The sequence below is a fragment of the Larus michahellis genome, chromosome Z (assembly GCF_964199755.1).
Source record: "Larus michahellis chromosome Z, bLarMic1.1, whole genome shotgun sequence".
NCBI lineage: Eukaryota > Metazoa > Chordata > Aves > Charadriiformes > Laridae > Larus > Larus michahellis.
Genome location: NC_133930.1, coordinates 77,626,117 through 77,652,658, shown reverse-complemented (window position 1 = coordinate 77,652,658; position 26,542 = coordinate 77,626,117). Strand labels below are relative to the sequence as shown.

The window sequence follows — 26,542 nt, the reverse complement described above, 5'->3', positions numbered from 1 at the left end:
GGATGCCACTACAGAATCAACAAATAAGTCAAAACTACAACTTGTGTGAACACCGTTACTACTACCACTGCTGTGGCTGAGCTGGAGACTGTAACAGCTGGCCTTTCTGTGATGTCTTCTGAGAGACTACCTTTGTTTCTCACAGAGATGACTATGGCTTCTGACCACCTGACTTCATCCAGCTGTTTGTATGTTAGGAAAGGAATGGCTTTTCCCATTGACACTGAAAACAAATGTAGCTAGGCAAAAAGGAATCATTTAATATTGTAATAATAAAGGAATACTTACAGCTTTGGCACACAGAGTAGGCAATAGAAGACAGAGATGCCCTCTCGTACATTAGCTACCTAGGAGCCTCCTCAAATTTCACAGCTTTGAAGCGTAGGAAGTTTTGTTCCAGGAATGCCAACCCCCAAGGATAACTCTGTGGAGAGGAGTTTGGAGCAGAGATAAAACCAACTTTCTTGTTTAAAGCAGTAGCACAGCAGACAGTATTCTGCACCCCAAAGAGGGCGTTACTAATTTTTGTACTCTTCCTTAGTGTGAGCAGAGGTAACCTTTTCCTGAACAGTATAATTCAGACAGGTAATTAGAGGACTAATGAACATGGGAATGTAGATTTTGAACCAGGTGAACCAGGTTTTTCTTGAAGTGTTGTAGTTTTGGACAAATTGGTGAATGATGAGATGACAGATGCTCTCCACCACCTCTTGCTCCAAGGAGAGGAGAAGGAGAGATAAAGAGATTTTACAAGTTTAGAAGAAACTAAACTAATGAAATATTAATAATAAAATACAAAGGAAATAATGAAATAAATACAATATATACAAAACCATATCAAGCTTGGGAGCTTGATATATATATATATAATGTCTGGGAAAAACCCATTATATATACATATATACCCATATAAACCCATTATATATATATATAATGTCTGATATATATATATAATGTCTATATATATATATATATATATATATATAATGTCTGGGGAAGTCCCAGACTGCACTTAGCGACGGGTGGGAACCGGATTCCACAGACGAGTCAGGAACCCACGGATCGGGATCAAAGGCAGATGAACAGACAGGGTCCTCCTCGGACGTCAGCCATTGAAGGAAGAGAGCTGACCCTTTGCTCCCTCGGTTTGTATACTGAGCAGGAGGCAGATGGGATGGACTACCCTGTTGGTCAGTTTTGGGTCCCCTGTCCTGTCCGCTCCTCCCCGCAGGTGGGACCCCTCTACGCTTTTCCCCTTCCGACCCTCCAACGGGGCAAATAATGAAATTAGCTGACCCTGGTTGTTATGGCAATAGGTATAATAGAGTAATACCATTCCTTGGCATGAACTATAAACATTAAGAACTATAAACTCTGAGAACAAACAGTTTCTGCACAACATGCTGTTAATTTCAGAGAGTTAGAAGAGGCTAAGCTAAGAAGTAAAATTACTGAACAGAAAATTGGTTCTGTTTTACCTCAAACCAGGACAGGAAGGAATCTTCATCATGAGGATCTAAGTAAAGAAACAAGCTGAATATATAGCTTTATATCACCATAGCTTCTAAACACGTTTAAACAATGGCTCAGTTCTACACAGAACATATATGAAAGTGGCCTCCACTTGCAAGTATTTACATGGATGCAATGTTGTTACTATTCAGGATTCATACAGGGCTTTTTAAAGCACTATAAAATCCAATTCTGATTCTTGCTTTTCTCCTCAAACTTTATTTTTCTATCAGAAATGCCACTTAAATGCCTAAAGAAGAACAAACAACATTTTTTTTTCCCCTCCTAAAAGGGGAAAAAAATGAAAGTGACCATACCAACAGCTTCTGAAAAGAGAATAGCTTCTATAAAATCAGAACCACCCTAATAACTAGAAAACAGTCTGACCAGAAACTCTGGATTCAGATAAAATCAAACTTTGCCTCTGTAGAAGCAATACATTTCTATTTAGATTTGGAATTTTCAGGTTCCCAGTGTTAACAGCCAAAGAATGGGGAGGGGGTCAGTGTCTCCCCTCTTGTCTAGATCCTTCAGCTTGTTTTTGGCGTGAACTAGAGTATTTGACCCACTTTAGTAAGTTGCTGACCATTTTTAGCCTCTGTGGTTCTTCCACTACTCAATGAAAGCTGACTTTTCCTCTGCAAATAAACTGATAAAGAGCGTGGTTGTTAATGTGAGTACTAACAGCCCAGGCAGCAGAGGAAGATCTGGAGAGAAGCAGAAGTGCCTCTTTGATGGTTGTTTTCCTTGAGGTGCTCTGAGTTGCGAGACCAGAGTACGAGGTGTAAGACCTTGAGTTGTGTTCCTGAGGAGGAGGTGAAGCCAGGGTAAGTCAGAAAGGCTTGTGAAGATGACACGGGGACCTGCGCGGCTGGCTTACGGTCCGCTGTGCTGTTTCAGAGTTAGCTGCTCGGCGGCACGAAGTCCTGCCGGGTGCAGCTGCATCCTCCCGAGAGGGTGGCGCTTTCCTGCACCACCCCACCGCGGCCTGTAGGTGGAGCCCCAGCACAACTCTCCCCGCAGGCGGGGCCGCGGGGCGGGCCGCGGGCCCACAGCCGGTCAGGCCGCCGCGGGGAGCGGGGCAGGGCCTGCGAGGTGAGCCCGACCCTCGAACAGCACGGGCTGCAGAAGGGTGAGGCCTCGGGCCGGCTTGCCTTTGATGCCTCTCGGGAGGATGCAGCCCCCACAACCCATCGGGCCACCCGGCAGCTGTTCCTGCTGCTGCAGGGAAAACGCGACGCTCATTTCCCCCTTTTCAGTAGAAGACAATATGAGGGAGGAGGCCTCTTCCTTGAGTGGGAATTATTAATAGAATCATAGAATCATAGAATTGTTGAGGTTGGAAGGGACCTTTAAGATCATCGAGTCCAACCTTTAGCCTACCCTGACAAGAGCCACTTCTAAACCGTGTCCCTCAGTGCCCCATCTACCCTTTTTTTAAACACCTCCAGAGAGGGTGAATCCACCACCTCCCTGGGCAGCCTATTCCAATGTTTAATAACCCTTTCAGTGAAAAAATGTCTCCTAATATCTAATCTAAACCTCCCCTGACGTAACTTGAACCCGTTTCCCCTCGTCCTATCACTTGTCACCAGGGAGAAGAGGTCAGCCCCCATCTCTCTACAACCTCCTTTCAGGTAGTTGTAGAGGGTGATGAGGTCTCCCCTCAGCCTCCTCTTCTCCAGGCTAAACAACCCCAGCTCCCTCAGTCGTTCCTCATAAGGTTTGTCCTCCAGGCCCCTCACCAGCTTTGTAGCCCTTCTCTGGACACGCTCCAACACCTCAGTGTCCCTCTTGTAGCGAGGGGCCCAAAACTGAACGCAGTACTCGAGGTGGGGCCTCACCAGTGCCGAGTACAGGGGGATGATCACTTCCCTAGTCCGGCTCACCACACTATTCCTGATACAGGCTAGGATGCTGTTGGCCTTCTTGGCCACCTGGGCACACTGCTGGCTCATATTCAGCCGGCAGTCAACCAACACTCCCAAGTCCTTTTCTGTCGAGCTGCTTTCAAGCCATTCTGCCCCAATCCTGTAGCGCTGCATGCGGTTGTTGTGACCCAAGTGCCGGAGTGTGCATCCCAAGAGCTACGGAGCTCACTGCAGGCTCGTAGTTTTTGTAGCTCAGATCTCCAGCGTAGCTGGCAGATGGAAAATAAGTTTCTTTACTCCGTGAGAACTAAAGTACCGTCTAGCGTTTCTTCATCTCCTTTTCCCACTGTGGTCCTCACTTTCAAGCCTGGAGGCTGACTCAGTGACAGTGCCAACAATGCTGCTGGCATTAAGAGGAAGACCAAAAGTATGCCAGTGTGAGTTGTAGAATATGACTCTGCATTTGTGTGTTCCCTTAATGTTTGTGACTGATTAGCAGGAAATAAGAAAAAGGAAAGCCCAGGATTTTGTATGATTAAGTGAATTTACATGCCAGGTCTTTGCATCTGATGGATTTCAGGTCTTCATGTCCTCAATCATCATGGCTTGAATCTGCTGGCTGAAATGTAGCCGTCACCTTTAAGGTCTTTATGAGGTCCACTGTTGCAATACCATGCAGTCTCTGTGAAACAGGATTGTGTAATCACAAAGAAAAGAAAAAAAGAGTGGGAAGACCCTGCAGATTGTCGTGCATCGTGTAAATTAATTACACTAAATCTTTGAAGCCTCGTGTTTTTGTGAATCATAAGATAGCACAACACTGATGCCACAGTCTATCCAAGGATGGTTTGAGATTTCACAGCATGAAGTGCTTGGTCTCTAACTAGTGTTTGGAATAACTCTTATATATTTTCCATTAATGTTAGTAAAAGACCTTTCACACAAGATTGTCAGATTCCCACATGGAAATAGGAAGCGGTTCTCTTAATGGTAAATACAGCAAATCTGTGACTACGGTAATTAGGTCAGTTTTGAAGTAGTCCCAGGATTAGACCCTGCTTAGTGTCCTCTGAGTCATTTCTTGTAGATGATCCATTCTTCTGAGACAGAGAAGAAAAGCCACAGCCCTGATTTCTTTCCATCCACACATGATTGCTCAGGCTGCTTCAAACAACAGTGCAGAGAAGGAAAAAGGGTAACATTTTGTCCTGGGAGCACCATTTGGTGATCAGAACTTGATGAAGGAGAAGGTTAAAAATGGGAGAAACTCTCCATTGAATGGGGCACAGTCAATCAGCTGTGGGGGTACAAATAACTCAGTTCATAAGGAGAGGGAATGGAAAGTATAAGGAAGAGTCAGACAGCAGATTAAAAAGGGAAATTTCTGGCACAGCAGAATTCATCTGAAAAGACTAATTGCCTTGATTTTGTGTAAGCTTCCAGCAGCCAGGCTGTTAGGCGTTCATGGCAGCCCAGAGAAGCAGAACAGAAAAGCCAAACATGGCAAAATCTAATTTTTGTGAAGGTGGATGTTTGCTTAAAGTATGTGTGTGTGTGTATAAAAATGTATATATATATAAATAAATGTTACAGTTTTAAATTAAAGGCATATAATTTTAAATTAAAAACTTTTAAATAACAAATATGAGTCAATGGCTCAATTGCAACTTGTTAATTTTGCCGTGACTGTGTATTTTACAGGGTCTAGAGAGGAGGAGACAACTGATAGACACACATATTACACTTAGCGTACACGTGGCTTTGGTGAAGTAAATTTGGTATCTTTGTTATCTGGCTTCACACTATGGGGAGTAAAGTGAAAAAGCGTGGGGTTGGAAGCATGTGAGCAACAGAAGGGAAGCACGTGTCATTCCACAGAGGTAAAAGTTTGTCTCTCAAATATTTGCTAGGCTAAGATAGAAGAGACTTGGCTCTGATTCTTGGCTATGGCCCAAGTCTTACTGTGTCGCTGCGACCAGATCTAAGTTCTCCGCCTTCAACAGAGACAGATTTCCACACATCCCATATCCACGTTGCCTGTAACAATGTGCACACGTGCACAGTAACAAATACAACAAAGTCCTATCTAGCTAAGCCAGATCAGAGATCCTACATGAAGAAAAGGTCTTAGGGGCACTTTGCTGGAAACTAACTTTAGCTCATCTTTCTTCAACCTCCCATGACAATTCTGTGATGCCCCCACCTGAGGGACTCCTCAGGGGGCTTTTATTTTGGCTTACTTGGTGACTAGCCCTCAGCTTTCCATTTTCTCAAATCACGGTCTTAATTGTCTTTTTTCTTCTTCTCTAGGCTTGGGCAAATTGTGCACGTTTGGCAGCCACTGCCCCTTGCAATCCAGGGAGGATACATCACAAGTGAAGGAATGAGGGCATGAATAGAGCACGGGTGCCCTCCTTCTGCAGGAGCCATGTTACACCAAGCCTGGCAGCTCTATGGGAGGTGGTGCCGTTGGTCCAGTCCTTTTGTCCATCTCCTCACGCTGACTGTGGTGACGTTCGGTGTGCTCGCACCTTTGATTTGCCACCGGCTCCTCCACTCTTACTTCTATTTGCGGCATTGGCACCTGAACCCCATGAGCCAGGAATTCCTGGAGCAGAACCAGCAGGAGGGCCAGGCTGCCCTCCATTACTTTGAGCAGCTGCAGGTACCAAACGCCTCCGAGGCCGCTGGCAGTGATGCCTTCCAGCCCTTGCTGCTGGTCACCATTATCACTGTGCAGAGGCGGAGTGATTTCCACTATGTCTTGCAAGTGGCCTCCCGTTTCCACCGCCTTCTCCAGAAATGTGGTGCACGCTGCTGGAGCCACCGTATCCTCCTCTGTAATGTGGAGTCAGATCCCAGTAGCCATCAGGATGTCAAGCTGCTGAGCAGCTTCTTTCCTATGGTCAGTCGTGATAGAACTGGGGAGAACCCTGACCCCAGAGTGAACCAGTTTGAGAAGGAGAAGCAGGACTATGTCTTCTGCCTTGAGCAGTCACTGTTGGCATACAACCCAGAATACATCCTCATAGTGGAAGATGATGCTGTGCCAGAGGAGGAGATATTTGCTGTCTTGCAGCACCTCCTGTTGGCCCGGTTATCCAAACCATACCTCAGAGATGCACTCTACTTCAAGCTTTACCATCCCGAGAGGCTTCAGCGCTACTTCAACCCCGAACCCATGAGAATCGTCGAGTGGCTAGGTCTAGGCATGTTTCTGGGGCCCGTGCTGAACTGTGTGTACTCCTGGGCGACTGGGCGCCCCAGCCTCAGCTGGCCCATTGTCTTGTTCTTTGCTTTGTACAGTATGGCTTTGTCAGAGCTGGTGGGACGGCATTACATACTGGAGCTGCGCCGGCTGGCCCCCACCCTATATAATATCATGCCGGTCACTGAGTGCTGCACGCCTGCCATGCTTTTCTCCGCTCCTTCTGCCCGCCGTGCCTTAGGTTACCTGAAGGGGCTGCACTGCCGTCAGGGTTTTGCTAAGGATATTGCCCTCTACTCGCTGCTGCGCACTAAGGGGGAGAATGCCTACGTGGTGGAACCCAACCTAGTCCGGCATGTGGGAATGTATTCCAGCCTTCGGCTAAACGACAACCCGAAGCTGCTGTGATCTGTTCATGCCTTTCCAGACTCAAAGCCCACAGAATTTGCCTCTGGGCAGAGAGACAGTGTGCAAACTCAGATGTTGTGCTGCTCACACTGGTTATCCTGTGCCTCCAGGTGGAAAAAGAGTAACTCTCTTAAAAAGAAAAAAAGTTTCTTAAAAAATAAATTTATGTTCATGCAGACCTTATTTAATATGTACTTGGAACTAATCACCATGCACCAATTGCAATGGAGGACTGGAGGATTCCAGTTGAGGGTTGTGGATTATCCACTCTCCTTAATCATTCTTAGGGACAAAGCACTCACACCAAAATAAACAGCTATACTGCCTGCTCTGCTTTACATTGCTTACAGAAATCCTTACCTTAGGGCAACAGAAATGTTGGACAAACTGAATGTTTCAAAATTAAGCTACTGAGGAGAAAACCCCTTACTTTCCCATTCTTAATAAGATCTGATCTCTGACCTCTGTTTCGAAGTTGTGGTTTTGAGCAGATCTTTCAAAAGCAACAGTGGTTTATGTGAACATTCCCACAAATTTCGCCTAGGTTCCTCAAATTTTACAAAGCCTCTATTTGTTACTGTCTCCCCCTACAAATCCTAGCTGCATCTCCACCCTTCCCATTCCCTTTTCTTGGAACAGAGGCTCTTAAAGCCTCTGCTGCTTTGTTAAAGGTCACCTCTGAAGGTAGGAATAAGAAAACAGAGTAACAGCCATTAACAGAATACCAGATGTGACACAGACAGCTCACAAATGCATGTTTTCATTGCTAAATTATAGCCATTATAAACAATATAGGATGACTACTGCGTTGGTTGTTATCGTCACTTGTAGTGGATCCAGGTCGTTAAAAGAGGCCCTATCAATTGCAGACTGGACTTAGACATGCAACATGAATTTATCTTGACTTCCTATCAGCACAGAGGCAACAGAAAAATTAGATCAGGTGCTGCTATTGTGCGGGATCCTTGTTTCATTTTGGAGCTGTGGTTCACAGCTCAGCCTGAGTGGTTCGTTCACTGCTCCTGGCAGCAGGCAAAATATCCATGGGAAACAGCTAGCTGTTCATAGACACAAGCAACAACAGCACAACGCATCAAGGGGCCGCTTTGATACTGACCCACTAACTAAATGTGCTCTGGTGGTTAAGCATTTGGGAGAGGAACTTTGTACCACAGCTGTGGGCGCAGTTAAATATAAAACCATGCGGATGACAGAGATCACATACAGAATCAAAACGGGCACCAAAATGTTTATGTCTAATGAAAAGCCCACCTGGACTTTAGTGGGCTTTAAATCAAATTCACTTAGACGTGGAGTTTGGTTGAACTGTATTTGAAACCATATTCCTAGCTTTGGAATGAACTAAGTACAGTATCTGTGTCGAGTTTTGGTCAGTGGGGATTTAGGTTTTTGGTTTGGGTGAAGGAAGAGCTATAATTGTCTCTCCCAAGTGATTTATGCCTTAAGCTCTTAACAAGTCTGGCTGTGGATGTGAAAGACATAAAACTCCTGAGAAAGGAAACCAAAGAAAAGTTCCAAACCTCTGGTTGCCAGCGGGTGACGGTATCAATTACACAACACACATGCCTAATGCAAGTTAGACAATTAGAAATGGCTTCACAACACAGCGCAGTGCTTTGCGCTCTTAGTAATCAGCTGGAATACTTCTGTAACACCTTTGAAAATCAGATGTGAGTAAAAACTGCTTGTGGATCTCACATCACTCTGAAGGCAAAACACCTCTCCTGTCAGAGGACAAAGGAAAAATTGCACAGGCAGAACCCGTTTATTCCCAGCTGCTGAAAATCCCAAAGATACCAGAGTGGTCGCACTGTGGCAGCGGGGCAAACCTATTCTCAGGCTTTACTATGATATGGTTAAGATGGCAGGATTTGAGTGTCATTGTATATTTATTCCACTAAGTGCCTGCGTGTGTGAGGAAATACAGCTTGTTTGTTTATGCATCTTCAGCTGTGAATGTTTCCGTGCGGTGTGCTTTCTCTTCACTCTTTTTCTATCTTCGTACTATACAAATCCAGGACAATGGAGGGTCCATTCATACTCATTCTTGCAAAGGAAATCTCACAGCAAGGTACAGTAAATGGGACAGGGAAAGGAAGAAGAAAGGAAAAGGTAGAAAGAAACCTTAGAAAAGAAATCAGCTAACGATATGCAGTTAATAAATGTTTTGCTGTGGGAGATGATTTATCTGTTTGTCTCTAAAGTTATTTTTCTTGTTTGCTCAGTAGTACTTTATTTGTCATCCCAGAAGTCCGGGGGAAGTCAATAATTTCAGTGAGCTTCGTAGCTGAAAATTAAAAACATGAATTTGCAGCATCCCTTCTAAACTAGAAGACAATTTTCAGGCCATAAGGAGTGAGGGAAGTTGACCGGGACACCAAACAACACTCAGAGGGCCTACAGCTTGAACCCAACAATGAGAGAGTTTCAGATAAACCCGTTGAGAACAAACTCCTTTGTGCAAGGAGCAGGTTAATAAATTCTTCATGTCCTTCTGGAATAATTTCCTTAAATGCCCAATTCACCTTTACAACAGGGGTGCTTCTTGCACTGAGCCTGCTGGGGCTGTTTCTGAATTTCTCAGGTACTTGCTCAGTGCCCACCATGCCAATGTGGGGTCTCAGGTGAGTGTTCCTTCTGCGGCCACCTCTGAACTTTCACAAGCAGATTGATTTTTCTTTCTGTTTTCTGTGCCACGTTTTATTAGAAATGACAAGTCACAGAAGTGTACTTTGCCCTTGGAACAGAAAATGGGAGGTTACTGTGAGTTCTTAAGTCCTGTTGGATTTTGTTCCGCAATTTGAGCTAAAAACATAGTCTCAAACACACAAGCCTTTTCCCTCTATCAGGGGAACGGAGCTGAGTTGCTGTATCTCAGGCTACGTAAGTTTAAGGCCTAACATTAAATCCTTGAAACGTAGACTTAAGAGTTTGGTTTTACTCACATTAAAACAAACTTCATGACTATTTTTGAAATGAACAATACAGATTTTCTTGGGTGTTGCTTCATTCCCAGTAGTTTGGAGATTATTTTTTAATGCAGCAACTACTGCTTGCACAAGAGGATTCTTTCTTGACAAGCCAGACAGCAGGACTCAAGGCATTACTGTCCAAGAAAATTCAGGGGAAGTTATTAAACTAAACAAAAATTACCTTTGTTTCCAAGGCATGTCCAACATAAGCATGATTCCGTCAGAATACAAAACATGAATTCATTGGTCTCTATTATATTAGAAGCCAAAGAGGATTTTCTAATTACAGCTGTAGTAGTTTTCTACATTTTTTCTAGCAGTTTTCTAGTTAGCATTTCTAACTACAATCAATGTTTTAGTGAGAAGGCACTGCGTTTGAAGAGAGAACGAGAAAGCCTTCCTCTCAGTTGTGAGGAGCTGTGAGTCGCCAGACTGGGTATTTCAACAGCAATTCGGCTGGATGCAGGGTGAATAACTTTTTTTCTAAAGATATTTACAAGCAAACTTTCTACCAAATAAAAAACCCTTTCTATTAAAACTCTATTGTCTCTTCCTCCTGTATGCCACTGTTTTTTTTCATGACTAGCAGATCCATCTCTTTTCTTACTATATTTGACTAAGAGACTTCGGTATTTATGCATCTGCATACATCTGCATGGATGTAATAATTTGGATCCTACAACAATTCAGGTTGAAAAGGACCTCTGAAGGTCCCTGGTCCTAAATTCCCCACTCAAAGCATGTCTTATTAGACCGCATTGCTCAGGCCCTTCTCCAATCAAGTACTGAGGCATCTTAATGAGGACCTGAGAAATTAAGCTCTGAGTGCTGGAATTTAACCTTAGTATACTTTTGTATAGAAAGGCTATATATTTCACAAAATAAAAAAGGTAATTTTCTGTGGGAGACAGTTGTAGTTACAAAGGCACTGGCAGTTTCTCTCCTGAACTTAGAGTTTCTTTTTGTGTATTTCCACACCAGCTTTATAGATGCTGTATCCAAATTCAGCAGATGGTAGGGTACAACATATGGTTCTGAATAATCTTTAGTATAACATACATCTGCCAAAAATGCATATAGAATTAGGTAGTCATGCGCTGTGCTTCTTCACCTCATGTGTGTTTGTTGCTAGAGTGACTTCATTTCCACAGACTCTGTCCTGACAGCTCATGCTTTGAGAGAATCTGCCACACCAGCCAGTTTATTTGCCCACCTATAGGCCAAGAGTCAGCAATATCAGTGTCCATTCCAAGACTTTGTTCTGCATGTCGAGATATGAATGCCACATTCCCAGATGTGTGATTTTTAAATGTTGATGAAGAAAAACAGTGCTACACGTTCTTGCCCTGTTATTAAGCCTCTGGCCAGCGATGTATTCTTCAATGCCTACTTTCTCTTTGAATTTCTGCCATGGTGTCCAGTGTTCCGCCAGCAGTGCAGAAACCACTTCTACAATGGTCTTTTCATCAAACTGGCGCACTTCAGACATCTGCTGTAGTTTGTATTTTGCAAATTGTATGCCAACATTAACATGCGGCCCCTAAGTGTGCTTTTTTGAGGGACTATGTGCTGCTTAGATAAACAGGTAATAAACAGTTAAGTGTCTCCCATTATAGCAGACAGTTGTTTGCCTACTTGCTTTTTGAAAAACAAAAAGTCAACAGAAAGGCATAGAGACCAGTGTCATTACTGCATTTATCTTCATGTCCTGTTACAGCTATTTTACATAGCCCAGAAACATTGCCACTGGCAACCTGATTTTAAAGTTGTATCCTTGTTTGCTATCCCCGCTATTGAAATTACTACAAAGATTTGGGTTTTCAGAACAGTTACATGGTTGCCTGTTTTGTAAGAGTTCATAACAGTTTCATAATGTTATGTGCTTGCCTGTTTTTCATTCCAAGTCATGGTGTTTGTTGCAGCCCAGCTTTAAGGTGCAAAGAACGAAGAGCAGTCTCCTCTGTGCTCTGTGTGGGCCTGAGACAGTCCTGCCCAAGACCCTCCATTCCCTCCCTGATGTACATGTCCACAGACACTGCTGTGGAGCCAGAAATACAGGACATTTCTTTCAGTGGGGTTAAAGGCCAGGCGCTCTGCATTGGGGGTGAGGGCTGTAGATGAATGGGGGAAAAAAACCCCACTTAATAAACAATAGCTCTGATTAGATAGGGATGAACAAGCTGGACTTTGAGACAGTTAAGCAAGACTGCAGAGTACAGAAAACAGGAAACATCCAGCACAGTGCGGAGGGGTGAGGAGGAGGCAGACTCCACTCAGCTCAAGTGTGCTCTGATTAGACTTTAACCCCATCACGCAGGCAGCACTCTCTTGGGACGCACAGAGCCAGGTGTTTTTCATGTGGATGCATATTATACTCAAACATTCTTCCAGCTTGCACTGTATTTTTCCATTCTATTTCAAACCCTTCTACAGACCTGACCACATGCAGAAGTGTTGATAAAATTAATAGTACTTCATTTACTGAAGTGCAGAAGCTTTAACTTTTTCTTTTCTTTTTTGTGACCGTGTAATCTCTGAAATTGCTTCATCCATTTCTTTCTTTTTCATCTTTCTTTCTCAGATGTACTAGTTTGTCTCTCTTTACATTTACTTACTATTTTCATTTAAAATGCTAGTTAATGTGAGCAAAGGCAAAATCAGTATCAGAATAATACTGCTAGAAACACAGAGAAAAAACACAGTCATCAACCCAAAGAAACACAAGCAATTCTGAAATATTTACCCATTGTCTTTAAACTAGGCTTGCTAGTGATTTTAAAGTACTTAATCCAGTAACAATCTTCACTCAAAACTTCAATACAGAACTGACAGCTCCTTTGACAGCAAGGTTGGATATAACGAGGACAGCAATTAAATTAACGTCTACTATGAAAATCCAGTACTTGCACTGTCAAACTCAAGAAAGCAAACCCACAAATTAAGACCTAAATAATAACCCGACACCTGTAAATACAGTTCTTAGTGGTCTTTAACATTTTTAAATGTATACTTCTGTCAACTTTCAGATGGAAAAGTCAACATCAGAAAAATCTCCAAGCCATTCAAATACAAAATTCACATATGGTGTGCCACGTTTTTGAGAGAAAATGCTAGATGCTTGTGTTTTAACATTATCCATCTCTTTTATAGCTGACCATCATTTTCTGGTTCCATGCTATAGAAGGCACAACAACAAACATTTAAGCTCTCTTACTACTTATGCATCTTGTTTGCAGTGATGTTTCAAACAGAGATTTGAGTGAGCTATAGAGATTTTCATATTGCAAGACTGTTTATGTCAGCTTCCTCAATAACGTATAAAAAAAGCCATAATCCATGCAGAAAAACTTCAATTACTGTATTTAGTTAGATATGTATTTAAGCAATCAATTCTCACACACCCAAAATTCTTAAAAAATAGTTAGTAATTCTTCCTCTATATAAAAGATTTTTCTTTTCACTAAAAAAGTGGATCTGCAATCACTGCAATATTGTGTAAAATTATTTTTAAGAATACCAATAAATGAAAGTACTTGTTCTTTAGCTCAGCTGCCCTCCCTTCCCATTCCCCCATCTTTATCCTCAGCCTGGGATCTTTGCAGTATTTTCCCCTTCCCATGCCGAAGGCAGAGGGGGATGAGGAACCCTAGGGAGGCAGAGAAGAGCTGGTTCTTCCTCAGGAATTGAACACCCACAGCAAACCCTCCCTGCATGGCCAGCCCTAACAAACTGCAGGTGAAGACCAACCCCACATACCACTGAGATGGGTGGGAACACAAACAACAGTGGATGCGACAAAAGGGTATCTGTTTCATGCTGTTACCGAGCCATTTTGTCACAAAGTTGTTATCTGTTCCCTTTAACATTCATCTGCATGATCTCTGCCTCTCTTTGGCCCCTGCGTCCTGTTTTCCTGAAGCCCCCAAATCTGCTTCCTGACCTGCATTGTTATTCCTCTGAACACACCTTCCATGAGGGCTTCAGTGTTCCTCCCATTCCATGTCCACCAAAGATGTCCCAGTCTTCCTGTATTATTGAAGTCATGCTGTCCACAGCCACAAATTCAATATATGTCAAAGTAATGTCTAGATGTAGCCACCTCTACCAAGGGTGCTCACACCAGCAGTCTCTTGATAGCTACAGACCTATGGCTGCATCACATTACTCTGAAAAAGGCTTAAACAAAAAAAGAAACCATTCCAAAATTAGCTGGGTCACTGGAAAGCTGAGAGAGTTGGCAATGCTATGAATTCAAACACTAACTAAATGAAACAGGATTACAACCTGGATAATATACCAATTTTGCTGTAGAATAATTAGTGCAGGCACTGATTTGATGTTTTTTATGGAGCAGGTTAGTTGCTTGGTTGAATGCGAGTACATTGCATTCCCTGCACGATGTGAGCTTATTTCTCTGACCATTTAAGGATGCATGATACCACTATAACCTAATTTTTAGAGGTATAAGTATTCCCAAACTTTGATTACATAGCTGTGATGATGAAAGTATATACTCTTTTCCAGTGTCTTTTTAATACCACTCTACTACTGATTTCTGCACAGCATGGTCAATGTCATGGTTCTGCATATTAATAGAACTGAACTTTACAGTGACATTATCTAGCATGGTTGCTCATTCAATATTCTTGCCTGAAAAGGCTCCCATTCCTAAATTAAGTTAAAAAGTTAACCATCATGTCCATTCACCTTTTTCCTCCGCAGTCCTCAGAATCTCTGCCAGGACCTGTAATCCTAGCACTTGAAGTGTTTGATATTGGCTCAAAAGGACTAGAAAGGCACATACTAGCCATTACCCACCTGGAAAATATATATATACATACATACACATATATATATATATATATACGCACTTCTGAAAGAGTTAAGAATGCAAGGTGGGCTGCAGGGAATTATCTAAAGCAGTTTCTAAATGTCAGACAGTATTTTTTTCAAGAAGACTCACACAGTCTTCTCTAATAATCTGTCAGACCATATCAGAGATGACACTGGGAAAGAAACACCTCCAAATACTTTCCTACCTGCCACAGCTTCTAACTGAACCAGGAATGTCAGGACTCAAACTCTGATTTTTCCTGTGGCCAAAATATTTTAAATCCATACTAGATGCCTCTGTTTGTGGTGGAGAAACTTCAATACACCATGGGGTTCATCTTTCTGCTAGGATGGGAGAAATGGAATATAAAACGAACATTGTAAAGCAGGGGAGGCTTTATGTCCATGTTATGTGCTACAGCATTCTTCAGCAAAAAGGTACGGAGCAGGACTGAGAATGATAAAGAAAACAAAACAATACAAACACAAAGCCTTCAATTAGACTGTATCCTCAGCTTTTTCAGAGGTTTCTCTGCTGTCTGTCATGGAGTGCTACTGCTGGCAGCATTTAAGCTGTTACCATTTCCCACAGGCACTGACCTTGGCAGGCACCTCTAGAAGAGACAGGCTCAAGGAGGAAGCGCCCAAATGAGGACAGTGTTGCTCAGTGAGAGGAGAAATCAGATGTCTCACTGCGTCTATGTAAAGGCTAAAGGTATCGCTACATGAGCCAAACAAATGGAGAAACTACGTCATTCTTCAGGCAAACACTGGATCTTTGTGGTAAAGACATACTAATGTCCAAGGCCGCAGAACGTGTTGTTGCTGAGGGTATGATGTTTGCCTAACAGTCCCTGCGCTGTACTTCTCTCCAGGAGTACTGACCTGCTGGATGGGAGGAAAAAAAAAAAATCAAGCCTGTCTACTTGGATTTGGTGAATAGCTGTAGTGCCATTTCATATAAACTGGAATGCTACTATACTGGTTATAGACCATTAGCAATTTTCACAGAAAAATTTTGCTAAGCAACTGAGAAGTTTGTATGTCATTGTAATACAGATAGGTGTTTCACTGGGATTTTGGTGGAAAAATTTGGCTTGCACTTGTGCACCTCAGTGTGGGCATATTTATTCTGATAACCATCATTGTCACAAATACACTGTATTAAAGGAAATCAGAACTTGCAGTTTCATTAACCCTGATACTGAAGCATCGCATTTTGCCTTTCCGTATACTAATTAGAAAAGGAAAATACGTTTCTGCGCTAAATTTTCAAGTGAGGAAAATCATTGTAACACCTAGGAAACCACTGAGATGATAGTAACTCATGTCAATTAAGGATCTGTTGCGTTGTTTCTGTGTTTTATTTTCTACTCTTCCTTTCTGCACTGTGAAGTTTCCTAAGTATAAGCTTCCAGACATCTAACCCTAAACTGTATGCTATGCCAAAGATCCCTGTAAATGATTTCTACGTTTGAAATGGAAAGCTTGTAGGTCTTTTCAGTCTGTTTTAGAAAGAGGAGGAATAATTTGAAATAACTGCAAAACATCTCAGTTTCACCACATCATGAATGGCCTTACATATATACAGGGGAGGGGAAAGGGGAGGAACACGGGGAGCGAGAGTAGGTCCCGTTGGTTGTGTGCGGCTGTGATCTGACAGCCAATGACTGACCTTGAGCAATGACACCTCCCCAGCCGGCCTGGGGAGGAGGGATAATGAAGGAGTGGAGGAAAAAAAAAAAAAACCTGTCAAGAATTTTATAAAAGTTAGTGTCTAGAAGGACCAGGTCTCTTTGCCTGCAACCACCTCACCAGAAGCTTGTAGCAGCAGAGCACTTTCCACAAACAAGTAAGTATAATAATTTCACTTCTAAACTGTAAAGGTGGTATATAATATCAGCAGCTGAGACACAATGTGTTTTAAAGTGGGATTGGGGAGTTGTTTTTGGTTTTGTTTTCATTTTTTTGTTCCAGGAACAGCTTGCAAGAAATAAGCACTCAGCCATTCTGCAGTGGTCTTCCAATGTGAACCATTAGCTGCTAGCACTGTCTTTGTAGCTTAGCTTAGTCACTCAGAACTGGAGTAAGTGAATCCTTAGTCTTGGAGTAGAGCAATAACATACCTGCATCATTTCCTGCATTGTTTTCTAGTGCTTTGTTTTGTATGTATTTGTTGATGTTTGTGGAGTACATAAATTTATGTTTTGCAAGGAGACAGAGAAAATTACTGGAAAATGCAGCTGGTCCTGACAAACACCAATGCTGAAGTGTAATTATGCGTGTTCATTGTGCAGCTTCCTCTGAAGTATTAGTGCAGTAGTGTGGATAAGATTTTTCGGCAGGGGGATGTAAGGTAGTCTGCAGTGCAGGAAACGAAAAACTGCTCTTGCATTAGGCTGTAACCTTTCAAGTTGTGAACAGACAGCTTCAGCAAATTGCTCAACAAACTCAAATCCTCACTGAGTCTGTGATCCTCCATCACTTTCTCAACTACCCCCTGTACCTGGCACCCAAAACTATTTAGCCAACCCGAAACCCTCACCACTGCTTCCTCCAGCCTCCCCTGCTGGCATTACAAGACTTGAATTCCCATGCAAGTCTGACTGCATTTTTTTACCTTCTCTGAGAAGAGCCTAGCCCTGAGAGAGAAGCAGCTTCAGCCTAATGACCGCACTTACTTCCAAGAAACCAGTCTCTTGCCACCTCAGCCGTCTCTAGCCATCATGAGTGCTGCAGGAGTGCTCTGCACTGACTGCAGAGGCCATGTCCCTCAGTACATAACCCCTCTTCATACTTGCTAGAGAGATGAAATGGCGGTACCTTTGCTCAGAGCTCAAGTATAGCTCTGAGGCTAATGTGAGAATCAGTACGCAGGGAACTGCAGGTCTCCCATACTCCCATCAACTTGAGATAGGATGTTGAAGCAAGGTCCCTAGACAGAGCACGAAAATGGAAAACCCCCTCGTTTTTACCCTCGTAAGAGAGAGCAAAACCCAACCAGGCAATTTACCATCATATATGCCACATAGGACCTATCAAGGTGGTGAAATCAGTATGTCAATCAAAAACATCTGCTGGTTTTTCTAGGTGACCGAAGTCTGAACATCTCTTTTTGTTCCATACCCTCGACTCACTTTTTAGAACCCAGAAATGAAACATTTTGCTATACTAAAACCTTCCCTCACACTGCAAAGATGAAGGGAGAAACATCCTGTTCTTCCCTCAGAGCTCCTTTATACATACAGGAGGCACCGCTGCCACTTCAACTCCCTAAAGCTTACAGAGTCGCAGAGATATTCAGGCTGAAAGGGATAGTAGGACGTTTGTAGTCCAACCTCCTGCTCAAAGCAGGGTTAGAAACAAGGTCATACCAGGCTGCTCATGGCTTTATTCAGGTGGGTCTTGACAACCTCCAAGGATGGAGACACCACAGCCTCTCTGTCAACCTGTTCCACTGCTTGGCTGTCCCAATAGTGAAAAAAAATTCTTCATATCCAGTCTGAATCTCTCTAGTTTCAGCTTATATCTGTTGTGTCTCACCCTCCCGTCACCTGCTGCTGTGAAGAACCTGGCTGTGCCTGTTCGCTCACCACTCTGTAGGTATTGGGGGTTGCTGAGTGGTGCCTCCAAAGCTATCTCTCCTCAAGGATGAACTACACCCAGCTCTGCAGCCTTGTCCTTGCAGAGCAAGTGCTTCTGCCCCCAACGTTCTCGGTGGCATCTGCTGAACTCACTCCAATTTGTCAATATCTTTCCTGTACTGCAGGGGCCCAACACTGGATGCAGTACCCAGATGTGAGCTGTTCCCCCATCCCACTAGCCCTGGTGGGATCACTGCCAGGGGTCTGCCCTCAAGGCAATGGCTGGGCATTTGTCCTGGCTTGAACTTCATGGTGTTCCTGTTGGTCTCTTCCTGCCCCCTGTCCGGGCTCCTCTGGATGACTCCCCAGCAATCAAGCGTATCAACTAGTCCTGCCAGCTTGGTGTCTAGATAAGAACGTGCTCTGTCAGCAGGACGGGGCCAGACTTGCCCAGCCGTTCATACCTATCAGTTTGCCCAATGTCCAAGTAACTAGACTTACTTAGAAATAGCTTTTTAATGGAGCTCCATAGATAAATGAGGCCAATACAGTTGTTCACTGTAATAAGAATATAAGGTGCCTAACTCACTATGTGTCTGTCTCTCCAATGCATACAAGTGTAAACGAATGAGGAGTAAATCCAGCCAGGTCACAACTGTGCCTACATGTGATGGGCTAAATTTTTGAATACTTTTCATTCTCCATATCAACTGTATTTATCTATTTATATATGCAATTTTTGCTTCTTCAAATCTTGCTCTTTGGAGGCAGAACCTCTCGCGTTCATAGTGCAACCACATGCACATGTTGTTTGTATTGCTAACTGTCAGTGATGATTAAGGCTGCGTTTACTAGTAGCTGAACAGGAAAAGCTACATGCATGGGATACAAGCCGTATTTTGAGTTTGGTCCTGCACTTTTGGAACCAATTTTATAAAAGAAGGCAATGAAGAGACTCAAGAGAAAAAATTACAGATTCTAATCCAATCTTTTCGCATCTGCAAACCAGGACTCAGGTGAGATTTTCTGTAAGATTGGAAAATGCCAGTCACTTGAGGTGGTTGGAAAGAAAAGTTGCCTATTAATGTTTCTAAGATGACCTGAAGCAGAATGTAACAGTTTGTTCCTTTTGGTGTTCATCTTGCCTCTGCCCTTTGCTACTCACTATTAATATTAACAGGATGCAGTGCTTGTGCTGATATCCATGAAGATATTTCCCCTGCAGTCCTCCGTTACGGTAGCTAAGAAAAACTTGAGACTTCAGCAGTACAATATTTACTTTTACAACTGTGCTGTCCCCTTTTCCCCCACCCCCACCTCCTGCTGGTCACAAACTGAGGGCTTAACAAAGAAGTTTGTTTGCTTAAGGAGCTGCTGAAGCCTAACAAACACTCAAGGTAGCCATAAAGCTGGGGGCTTTGTGCATTCTGTGCAGTTTTATTCTTTTGTTTTTTTCTTCCACTTTTAAAAAATGTTACATAAGCAGTTCCCACAAAGAGAAAACATTGTATTAATACAATGTGAAATCAATGTGAAATCACTTGAGCTTGTGACACTATGATACCAGCCCAGAGCCTAAAATGGGTAAATAAAAATAAAATGTCTTGAAAAACTTTAGTGGTGAGACAACTCTTAGATACTGTTACCGAGAACACAGTTCCTTACAGCTTTTTCCTGTCTGGAAAAGTTGTCAAATTAAACAAATAAAGCAGAATAATAAGGCAAATAGCTTTGTTCTCAGAAGAATGAAATGAGCTGTGCAGCTTTGGCAGCTTGGGAACAACCATTTTTCCTCAGGACCCGTAAGGTGATATATCCAGCTCTTTAAGGGGGAACGTCAATGTTTATATGGATGTGCTGGGAGCTAACTCTTTACAAGGCAGCTATATGAAGTGTTCCTGAAGTGTAAGACTTCTCCACTACCCTTTTAAATACTCAGAGCAGTACCTTACAGCAGAGACACCCTTTCTGAATCCAATGGGGAAGATCCTCAGAGGTTATGCTCCTTATGAAAGAGTCACAGAAAAATGAAGTCCTAAATCAAGGACCATTCAACATTCTAGATCTTGGAGCTATCATTAGCTTTACAACTGCTCTTTGGCATACATTTCTTCACCATTTCAGTTAGAAACACTGTGCATTTTATTCATCCTTGCAGCTCAGCAGGGTAGCTGGGAACCACTCACCACGGCCTTACAGATCATTTTGGGGAGCCTTTTGGCAAATCTCCACTTACTCCTTCACACTCAATGAGATACTTGCATGGAAACTGGAACTAATCTGATGTCTACCAATTCGTCATTGTGGAACTACTCTGTATTGCTTCAGTCTCTCAGAGTACTCACTTGGAGCAGCATTATCCACTGAAAACTCATATTTCTGTATTTTGGCAATTTGCTTTGCAGGCTGGTTTTGAGTGATAACTGTCTCTCTGTTATCTTTATGCAAACACTGGAAACAAGCAAGACACAACAGACATTAGTCTCATTTCTTATTGCATTGCTGGAGAGAAAGTATACCCATAATAACATAACCAGAGTGACTGATGATCTTGTAATTCAGCTAGCTGGATTAAAGATTATCTGGATACACCTACTCGTGCCGCAGCATACCTCTAAACTGCAACTCTGAAATCCCGTTACTGATTTAGCAATTCATTAGCTTTGACCTTGGACAAGATCATATTCTTGCCAGATCACAATATCACAGTCTTTTCCATGGAGACTGTGAACTACTGGAGTGTTTCCTCATCATTTTGCAAAACAATTTATTTAACACCGCTATGGTTTTGACTGAAGTGCTTACAACACCAACTATCATTATAATAATGATGATAACAAGCCAGTTTCCTATTTCTAAGAGACAGATCAGACGCAGAAAGCAGGTGAGGGATAAGGAGGGTTAGAGGTGAACTTAATTACCTACGCAGTATAAACCATAGCTCTTCAAGTTCTTTTAGGTGGGCCAAACAGGATAAGAGCTGGGAGTGAATAACTTGTGGTCACCACAGTGAAGGATGCTTCCCAGAGCTCTGGCCATAGCCTGGCACACAGAGATATGGGTTCAGCAAAGCCTGCTTTTGCAGGACCACACGAAGGCATTTCAGTGCTTAGAAAAGGAGGGAACCCTCTCCCATTTGCACAGTCTTCGTCATGCACTCTCTCAAATTCCCTCTAAAACTAGAATGGCTCACCATTGATAAGTTGCATAGGATGAATTCTAGTCTCAAACAACTAACAAAACGGTAAAGCAGACATCTGGGCACTGCATCTGACTGGTCTGTACTGGCAGGCAATGCCATTTGAATCTTGCACAATAACAACACCAAAACAAAGTACCTTCAACTATAAATCAGAGGCATGGATTTACAGCTGTCACAGTACTGTGATAGTATTGTTACCAGAAAATTTTGGCACCATTTGGCATAGTGCACAGAACTCTGTTGATGTTGGCATCTACCGTATCACGACTAGCAGCCAGACCCATGATCCTTTCTCCCCATTAACGCCCTTCAGCAGGGAGGGTAAGACACAGATTCTCTGGCAACATAGTATCTGTGTGCAGGGAAAGAGGATGCAGGACTTGGCTGTGTACATGCTTATATGGAGAGACTTATTTGCTGGCCATCTCTGGCACACAGTGAAACGGGAAATGGCATGTTCTTACTCCCAAGACTGAGTTTGGGAATAGAAAACGCAGATGCTGCCCAGAGGCCTTCCCCTCTGGAGGAAAACTTGTTATTGGAGATCTTTTGTGTGGGTTTTAACAATTCATCTTGTGGATTTACCATCCGCTGATAAAGCATTGGGTGTTGCTTTAGCTATAGCACATGATAAACAGTGGGAAAAGAGTCAGTATAGCTCAGGCTCACAGGCTTATACACATAGGGAAGTAACTCGGACTATTCAGATGATCCGAGAAACTGTGATTTAATGCCACATAATCAAAACTTTAATAAGATCAAGCATTTTGTCATAACAAGACAGAACATGGATTTCAGGTGCTGGGTACCTGCAGCTTGTAAGCCTCTGCCACAGCAGAAAAGTTAGAAATGCGTGGTGAACCTTTCTAAAACCCCAGGTCTTACGCATAAGTAAGCAATGCACTACAGTTCTGAACGCAGTCATGGGGAGGAGGGAATTACAAAGCAAGGCAGGAGGATGGGGATGGGAGGTGTACTAGACAAAACAGCAAATACTGCCAACACAGACCAGGGCATGGGAGAGGGGTATTGTTAGGAAAAATGTAAAGGTAAGCAATGTGACAATTAGAATTCTTCTGACCAAAAAATCGTACATGCTTTGCAGAGAGGTTTGCAGAGTCTGCAATTAGCACACTTGTTAGCTTGGTGCATGCTTTTATGACAGACTGACCTTCCTTTAGGCGCTCAGCAAATCCATGTATAATGCAGTCTTTCCCACTTGGTTCTGGAAGGATGTGTTAGGACGCATTTCTGTCTTCTGGTTTTGCCGGACACACCAAGCCAAGAAGAAATTTGAATGGACTTCTGGGCATGCGCCTGTGATAACATCGACCAGATAAGCACCAAGAGCCCTCTAACAGAAATACCTGAGTGGTGTCTTTGGTTGACGGTTGTGTATACAGTGTCCCTCAGCTTGTAACAGTATTCTCTTCCACAGGTAAGCCAACATGACCCACCAATTCCCAGCGCTGTCTCCAGAGCAGAAGAAAGCTCTTTCAGACATCGCTCAGCGTATTGTGGCTTCAGGAAAGGGGATCTTAGCTGCAGATGAATCAGTGGGTGAGTTCTGGATATCAATCAATTAGCAGTACCCAAGACTTTTCCTCTTAATTTTGCTTCATCTTTGAAATCAGTGGAGTAAATGAAAAATACTTAAAAACTGTTGACTGAGCAGGAACAACTCAGCCAGGCAGGGCTGTGTATATAGCAACAAAAGCTGACAAACTATGGGTTAAGAAGGGAAGCTCTGAACTGAAGTCCCTAATGACTACGTACTGGGATCAGGAGGCCAGCCAAGCCGAACACTTCTCTGTCTGAACTTTGTCCACCTTGCTAGGTACCATGGGGAACCGGCTGCAGAGGATCAATGTAGAGAACACGGAGGAGAATCGACGAGCTTTTCGAGAGATCCTCTTCTCTTCAGATGCTTCCATCAACCAGAGCATTGGGGGAGTGATCCTCTTCCATGAGACACTCTATCAGAAAGACAGCAATGGAAAGCCATTTCCAGCTCTCATCAAAGAAAAAGGCATTGTGGTGGGAATAAAGGTGAGTATCTGTACATGTCTGGCTGGCAACATACTCTAAACCCCATTTCCAGTGAAAATTACATACAGGGCTGCACTCTCTCCACTTTTTTCTTTTTCTTTTTTTGTGCTTGTTTTTAAAATCACTAGAGGATCTCTGCGACCATTCTCTGCATTGTTTTTGTACAACTAACCAGGGGCACATTTGTATTTGATGCAAGAACTTTTCACTGCAATTAAATCCCTCCATGCAGTAACCTAAATCCAGTCCTTTCTGCATCTGACAGAGCTCTTGAGCCACTCCCTGAAGCCATTGCCCAATTCACTCCTTTTCTTCCCCTTTGCTCCAACATTTCCCTCATTTGCGCCCTTAGCATGTTCAGCTCCGTATTTTACTCACAGTCAGTCTGCAAAGACTGACTAGCCATGGGTAAGAATATAAGGATGAGACTGCTCTCCATCTCTCTGTAACCCTTCCTGTTTTCTTGGTCTCCACAGCTGGATAAGGGCACAGCCCCCCTAGCAGGAACAAATGGAGAAACCACCATCCAAGGTAAGGAGAGATCTAAGGAGCCTAAGCTATGACTAGTGCAGCAAAAGCCATGGGGTGACTCACGTGAGTCGCAGCCTTGGCTGGTGTCATGGTACTTTTCAGAGCTATATCCTGAGTAACTGCTCTCAGTGAAGGACTGTTCTTTCATCTGCAGGGCTGGACGGACTAGCTGAGCGCTGTGCCCAGTACAAAAAAGATGGTGCTGACTTTGGCAAGTGGCGTGCAGTGCTGAAGATCACCAGCACAACACCCTCTCAACTCGCCATCCAAGAGAATGCCAATACATTGGCCCGCTATGCCAGCATCTGCCAGCAGGTATCTACCCTCCAGCAACGCTTCCTGTGATGCTGTTGCCCCTTCTCACTGTTCCCTGCAATAACATGCTAGGTAACTTGAAAGGCATATCTCTGGGATGGTTTTGGGAAAGATGAGGAAGAAGGGCAGCACAGCAAGAAGGAATACCACCAAAGTCAGGGTAGACAACAAGGACAATTCTTCCTTTAAACTCCATAAAACTCTTCTGTTTTTTTTTTTCTTAGAATGGCTTAGTGCCCATTGTGGAGCCAGAAATCTTGCCTGATGGAGACCATGATCTCCAGCGCTGTCAGTATGTCACAGAAAAGGTAAGAGATTCCTGCCCCTCTCCTTCCCTTCAAAAATCTAATCTTATGCAGAGTTTGTGTTCACAGATCTCAAAGATTTTTTACCAAAAAAAGTACTTTGTAACTGCATCACAAAAATGAGTTGCTCATGGTTGAATAATTAGTTAATAGCAAACACAAGAGTAGAATCCATGCGTTTGGATTTCCACTCAAATTGACAATATAAGCATTCTCAATATCAAAAATATGGATTGGGAGCAAAAATACTTACCCCTCTTTCAGCACCTCAGTTTGCAGGGACAAATCCAGTACACAAGAGTGGTATCCTGGTATCATCTCAAAAGCAGTGCTGTCTCCAGGGCTGCAACTCCTGTGATAAATTTAATGAGAAAGTAAAGTTCAATTTGATCTTCTCACATTCCCAAGGAATAAGCTGTCTTTCCACAGCATGTTAAGGTGAAGATTTCAGCAGAGGTCTGTATTCAATCCTCCCATTTCCAGGTTCTGGCTGCTGTCTACAAGGCCTTGAATGATCATCATGTGTACCTTGAAGGGACACTGCTGAAACCCAACATGGTGATGGCTGGGCATTCCTGCCCCAAGAAGTACACTGCTCAGGATGTAGCCATAGCAACTGTCACTACTCTTCTCCGCACCGTTCCTGCTGCTGTTCCTGGTGATTCCTAATTCATTCCTACGTATCCGTTCACACTGTACATGGCCTTGCTGGCCTTGCTCCTACATCAGACACGCTCACTCCTCTGGCATATAAATGTCAGGGATTGTGCTGGCTGGAGCACTGTTTCTAAGCCTCAAAACCTCTTTCTTGCAGGAATCTGCTTCCTGTCTGGAGGTCAGAGTGAAGAGGAGGCATCTGTCAACCTGAACGCCATGAATCAGTTGTCTCTACCTAAGCCTTGGAAACTGACCTTTTCATATGGGAGAGCCCTGCAAGCCTCTGCCCTGGCAGCATGGGTGGGCAAAAACGAGAACAAGAAGGCTGCACAGGAGGCCTTCCGCAAGCGGGCACAGGTACAAGGCTTACCCCCAGTGCAGAGAGGAGCTGCTCACCAGGGAGGGAGACATGTTGTCACCTTCCTAAGGGTCCTCTTGTTCCCGCCCCTCCTGGTGCTTCATGTTCATGAGCGATGTTATTCTGCTATTTTTGCCATGCTTGGTTACTCCTCCTGCCTTGCTAGATCTTTCTTTCTTACTCCAAGGTAACTGGTTTTCCCTCCTTTTTGTTTCTTCTTCAGATTAACGGTTTGGCTTGCAGAGGACAGTATGTCGTGGCTGGGAAGACTGACACAGCTGCCACGCAGTCACTTTTCACTGCCAGCTACACCTACTGAAAGTGCAGGAACCTTCCTTCTTCCTGTCCCACTTCACAAGATGGAAGATGTTCATAAATGAAAGAAAAACAAAGAAATCTAATTTCCCTTACCCTAAACAAAACTGGGGATAAAATAGATCAGCTTTCTCTCCACCCTTCACTCCCACAATTTACCAAGGGGATATTCTTGTTTCATCCGCACATTCCAATGAAGGGGAATTCTTTCCATACACCATTGAAGCATGAATCTTCTCTCCCTCTGGTTTAAACTTAGCCCCTAGAATAGTAGACAGATTAAGTAGTTCCCTAGCAACCCAAATACATACCCTTGCTCATTCCTGCATTTTGCAGCCAAATCCTGAATTATAAAACCTGACGGCGTCTTCAATCATAGCAATAAAAGTAATTGTAAACTA

The 26,542-nt window shown here is 43.3% G+C and overlaps 2 protein-coding genes and 1 long non-coding RNA gene across 3 annotated transcripts in view; 2 read left to right on the top strand and 1 right to left on the bottom strand.

The window, feature by feature from the left end:
- Positions 1–8,962, top strand: part of PGAP4 (post-GPI attachment to proteins GalNAc transferase 4) — a 14,025-nt gene extending 5,063 nt beyond the window's left edge. Inside the window, exon 2 of the mRNA XM_074569880.1 lies at positions 5,694–8,962. Coding sequence (XP_074425981.1) covers positions 5,812–6,999 — 1,188 coding nt within the window. The 5' untranslated portion in view covers positions 5,694–5,811 and the 3' untranslated portion in view covers positions 7,000–8,962. The remainder of the gene's footprint in view (positions 1–5,693) is intronic.
- LOC141736135 (uncharacterized) overlaps positions 1–23,587 on the bottom strand; it is a 27,060-nt gene extending 3,473 nt beyond the window's left edge. Inside the window, exons 1-3 of the long non-coding RNA XR_012584903.1 lie at positions 23,388–23,587; positions 22,783–22,928; positions 289–424 (exon numbers count right to left, since the gene is read on the bottom strand). This is a non-coding gene — a long non-coding RNA (uncharacterized LOC141736135). The remainder of the gene's footprint in view (positions 1–288; positions 425–22,782; positions 22,929–23,387) is intronic.
- On the top strand, positions 16,430–26,542 carry ALDOB (aldolase, fructose-bisphosphate B). The gene is made up of 9 exons (XM_074569879.1): positions 16,430–16,677; positions 23,050–23,171; positions 23,449–23,660; positions 24,137–24,191; positions 24,346–24,506; positions 24,731–24,814; positions 25,295–25,469; positions 25,626–25,825; positions 26,050–26,542. Exons 2-9 carry the CDS (start codon positions 23,060–23,062, stop codon positions 26,143–26,145), a joined length of 1,095 nt encoding a protein of 364 aa, XP_074425980.1. The 5' UTR covers positions 16,430–16,677; positions 23,050–23,059; the 3' UTR covers positions 26,146–26,542.

What these genes read in the sequence shown, in the direction of transcription:
- ALDOB (XM_074569879.1), top strand. Translation starts at nt 23,060, where the DNA reads ATGACCCACCAATTCCCAGCGCTGTCTCCAGAGCAGAAGAAAGCTCTT. An exon ending in ATGCCAGCATCTGCCAGCAG is followed by an intron (nt 24,507 to 24,730) that starts GTATCTACCCTC and finishes TTTTTTTCTTAG; the next exon opens with AATGGCTTAGTGCCCATTGT. An exon ending in CCTTCCGCAAGCGGGCACAG is followed by an intron (nt 25,826 to 26,049) that starts GTACAAGGCTTA and finishes TTTCTTCTTCAG; the next exon opens with ATTAACGGTTTGGCTTGCAG.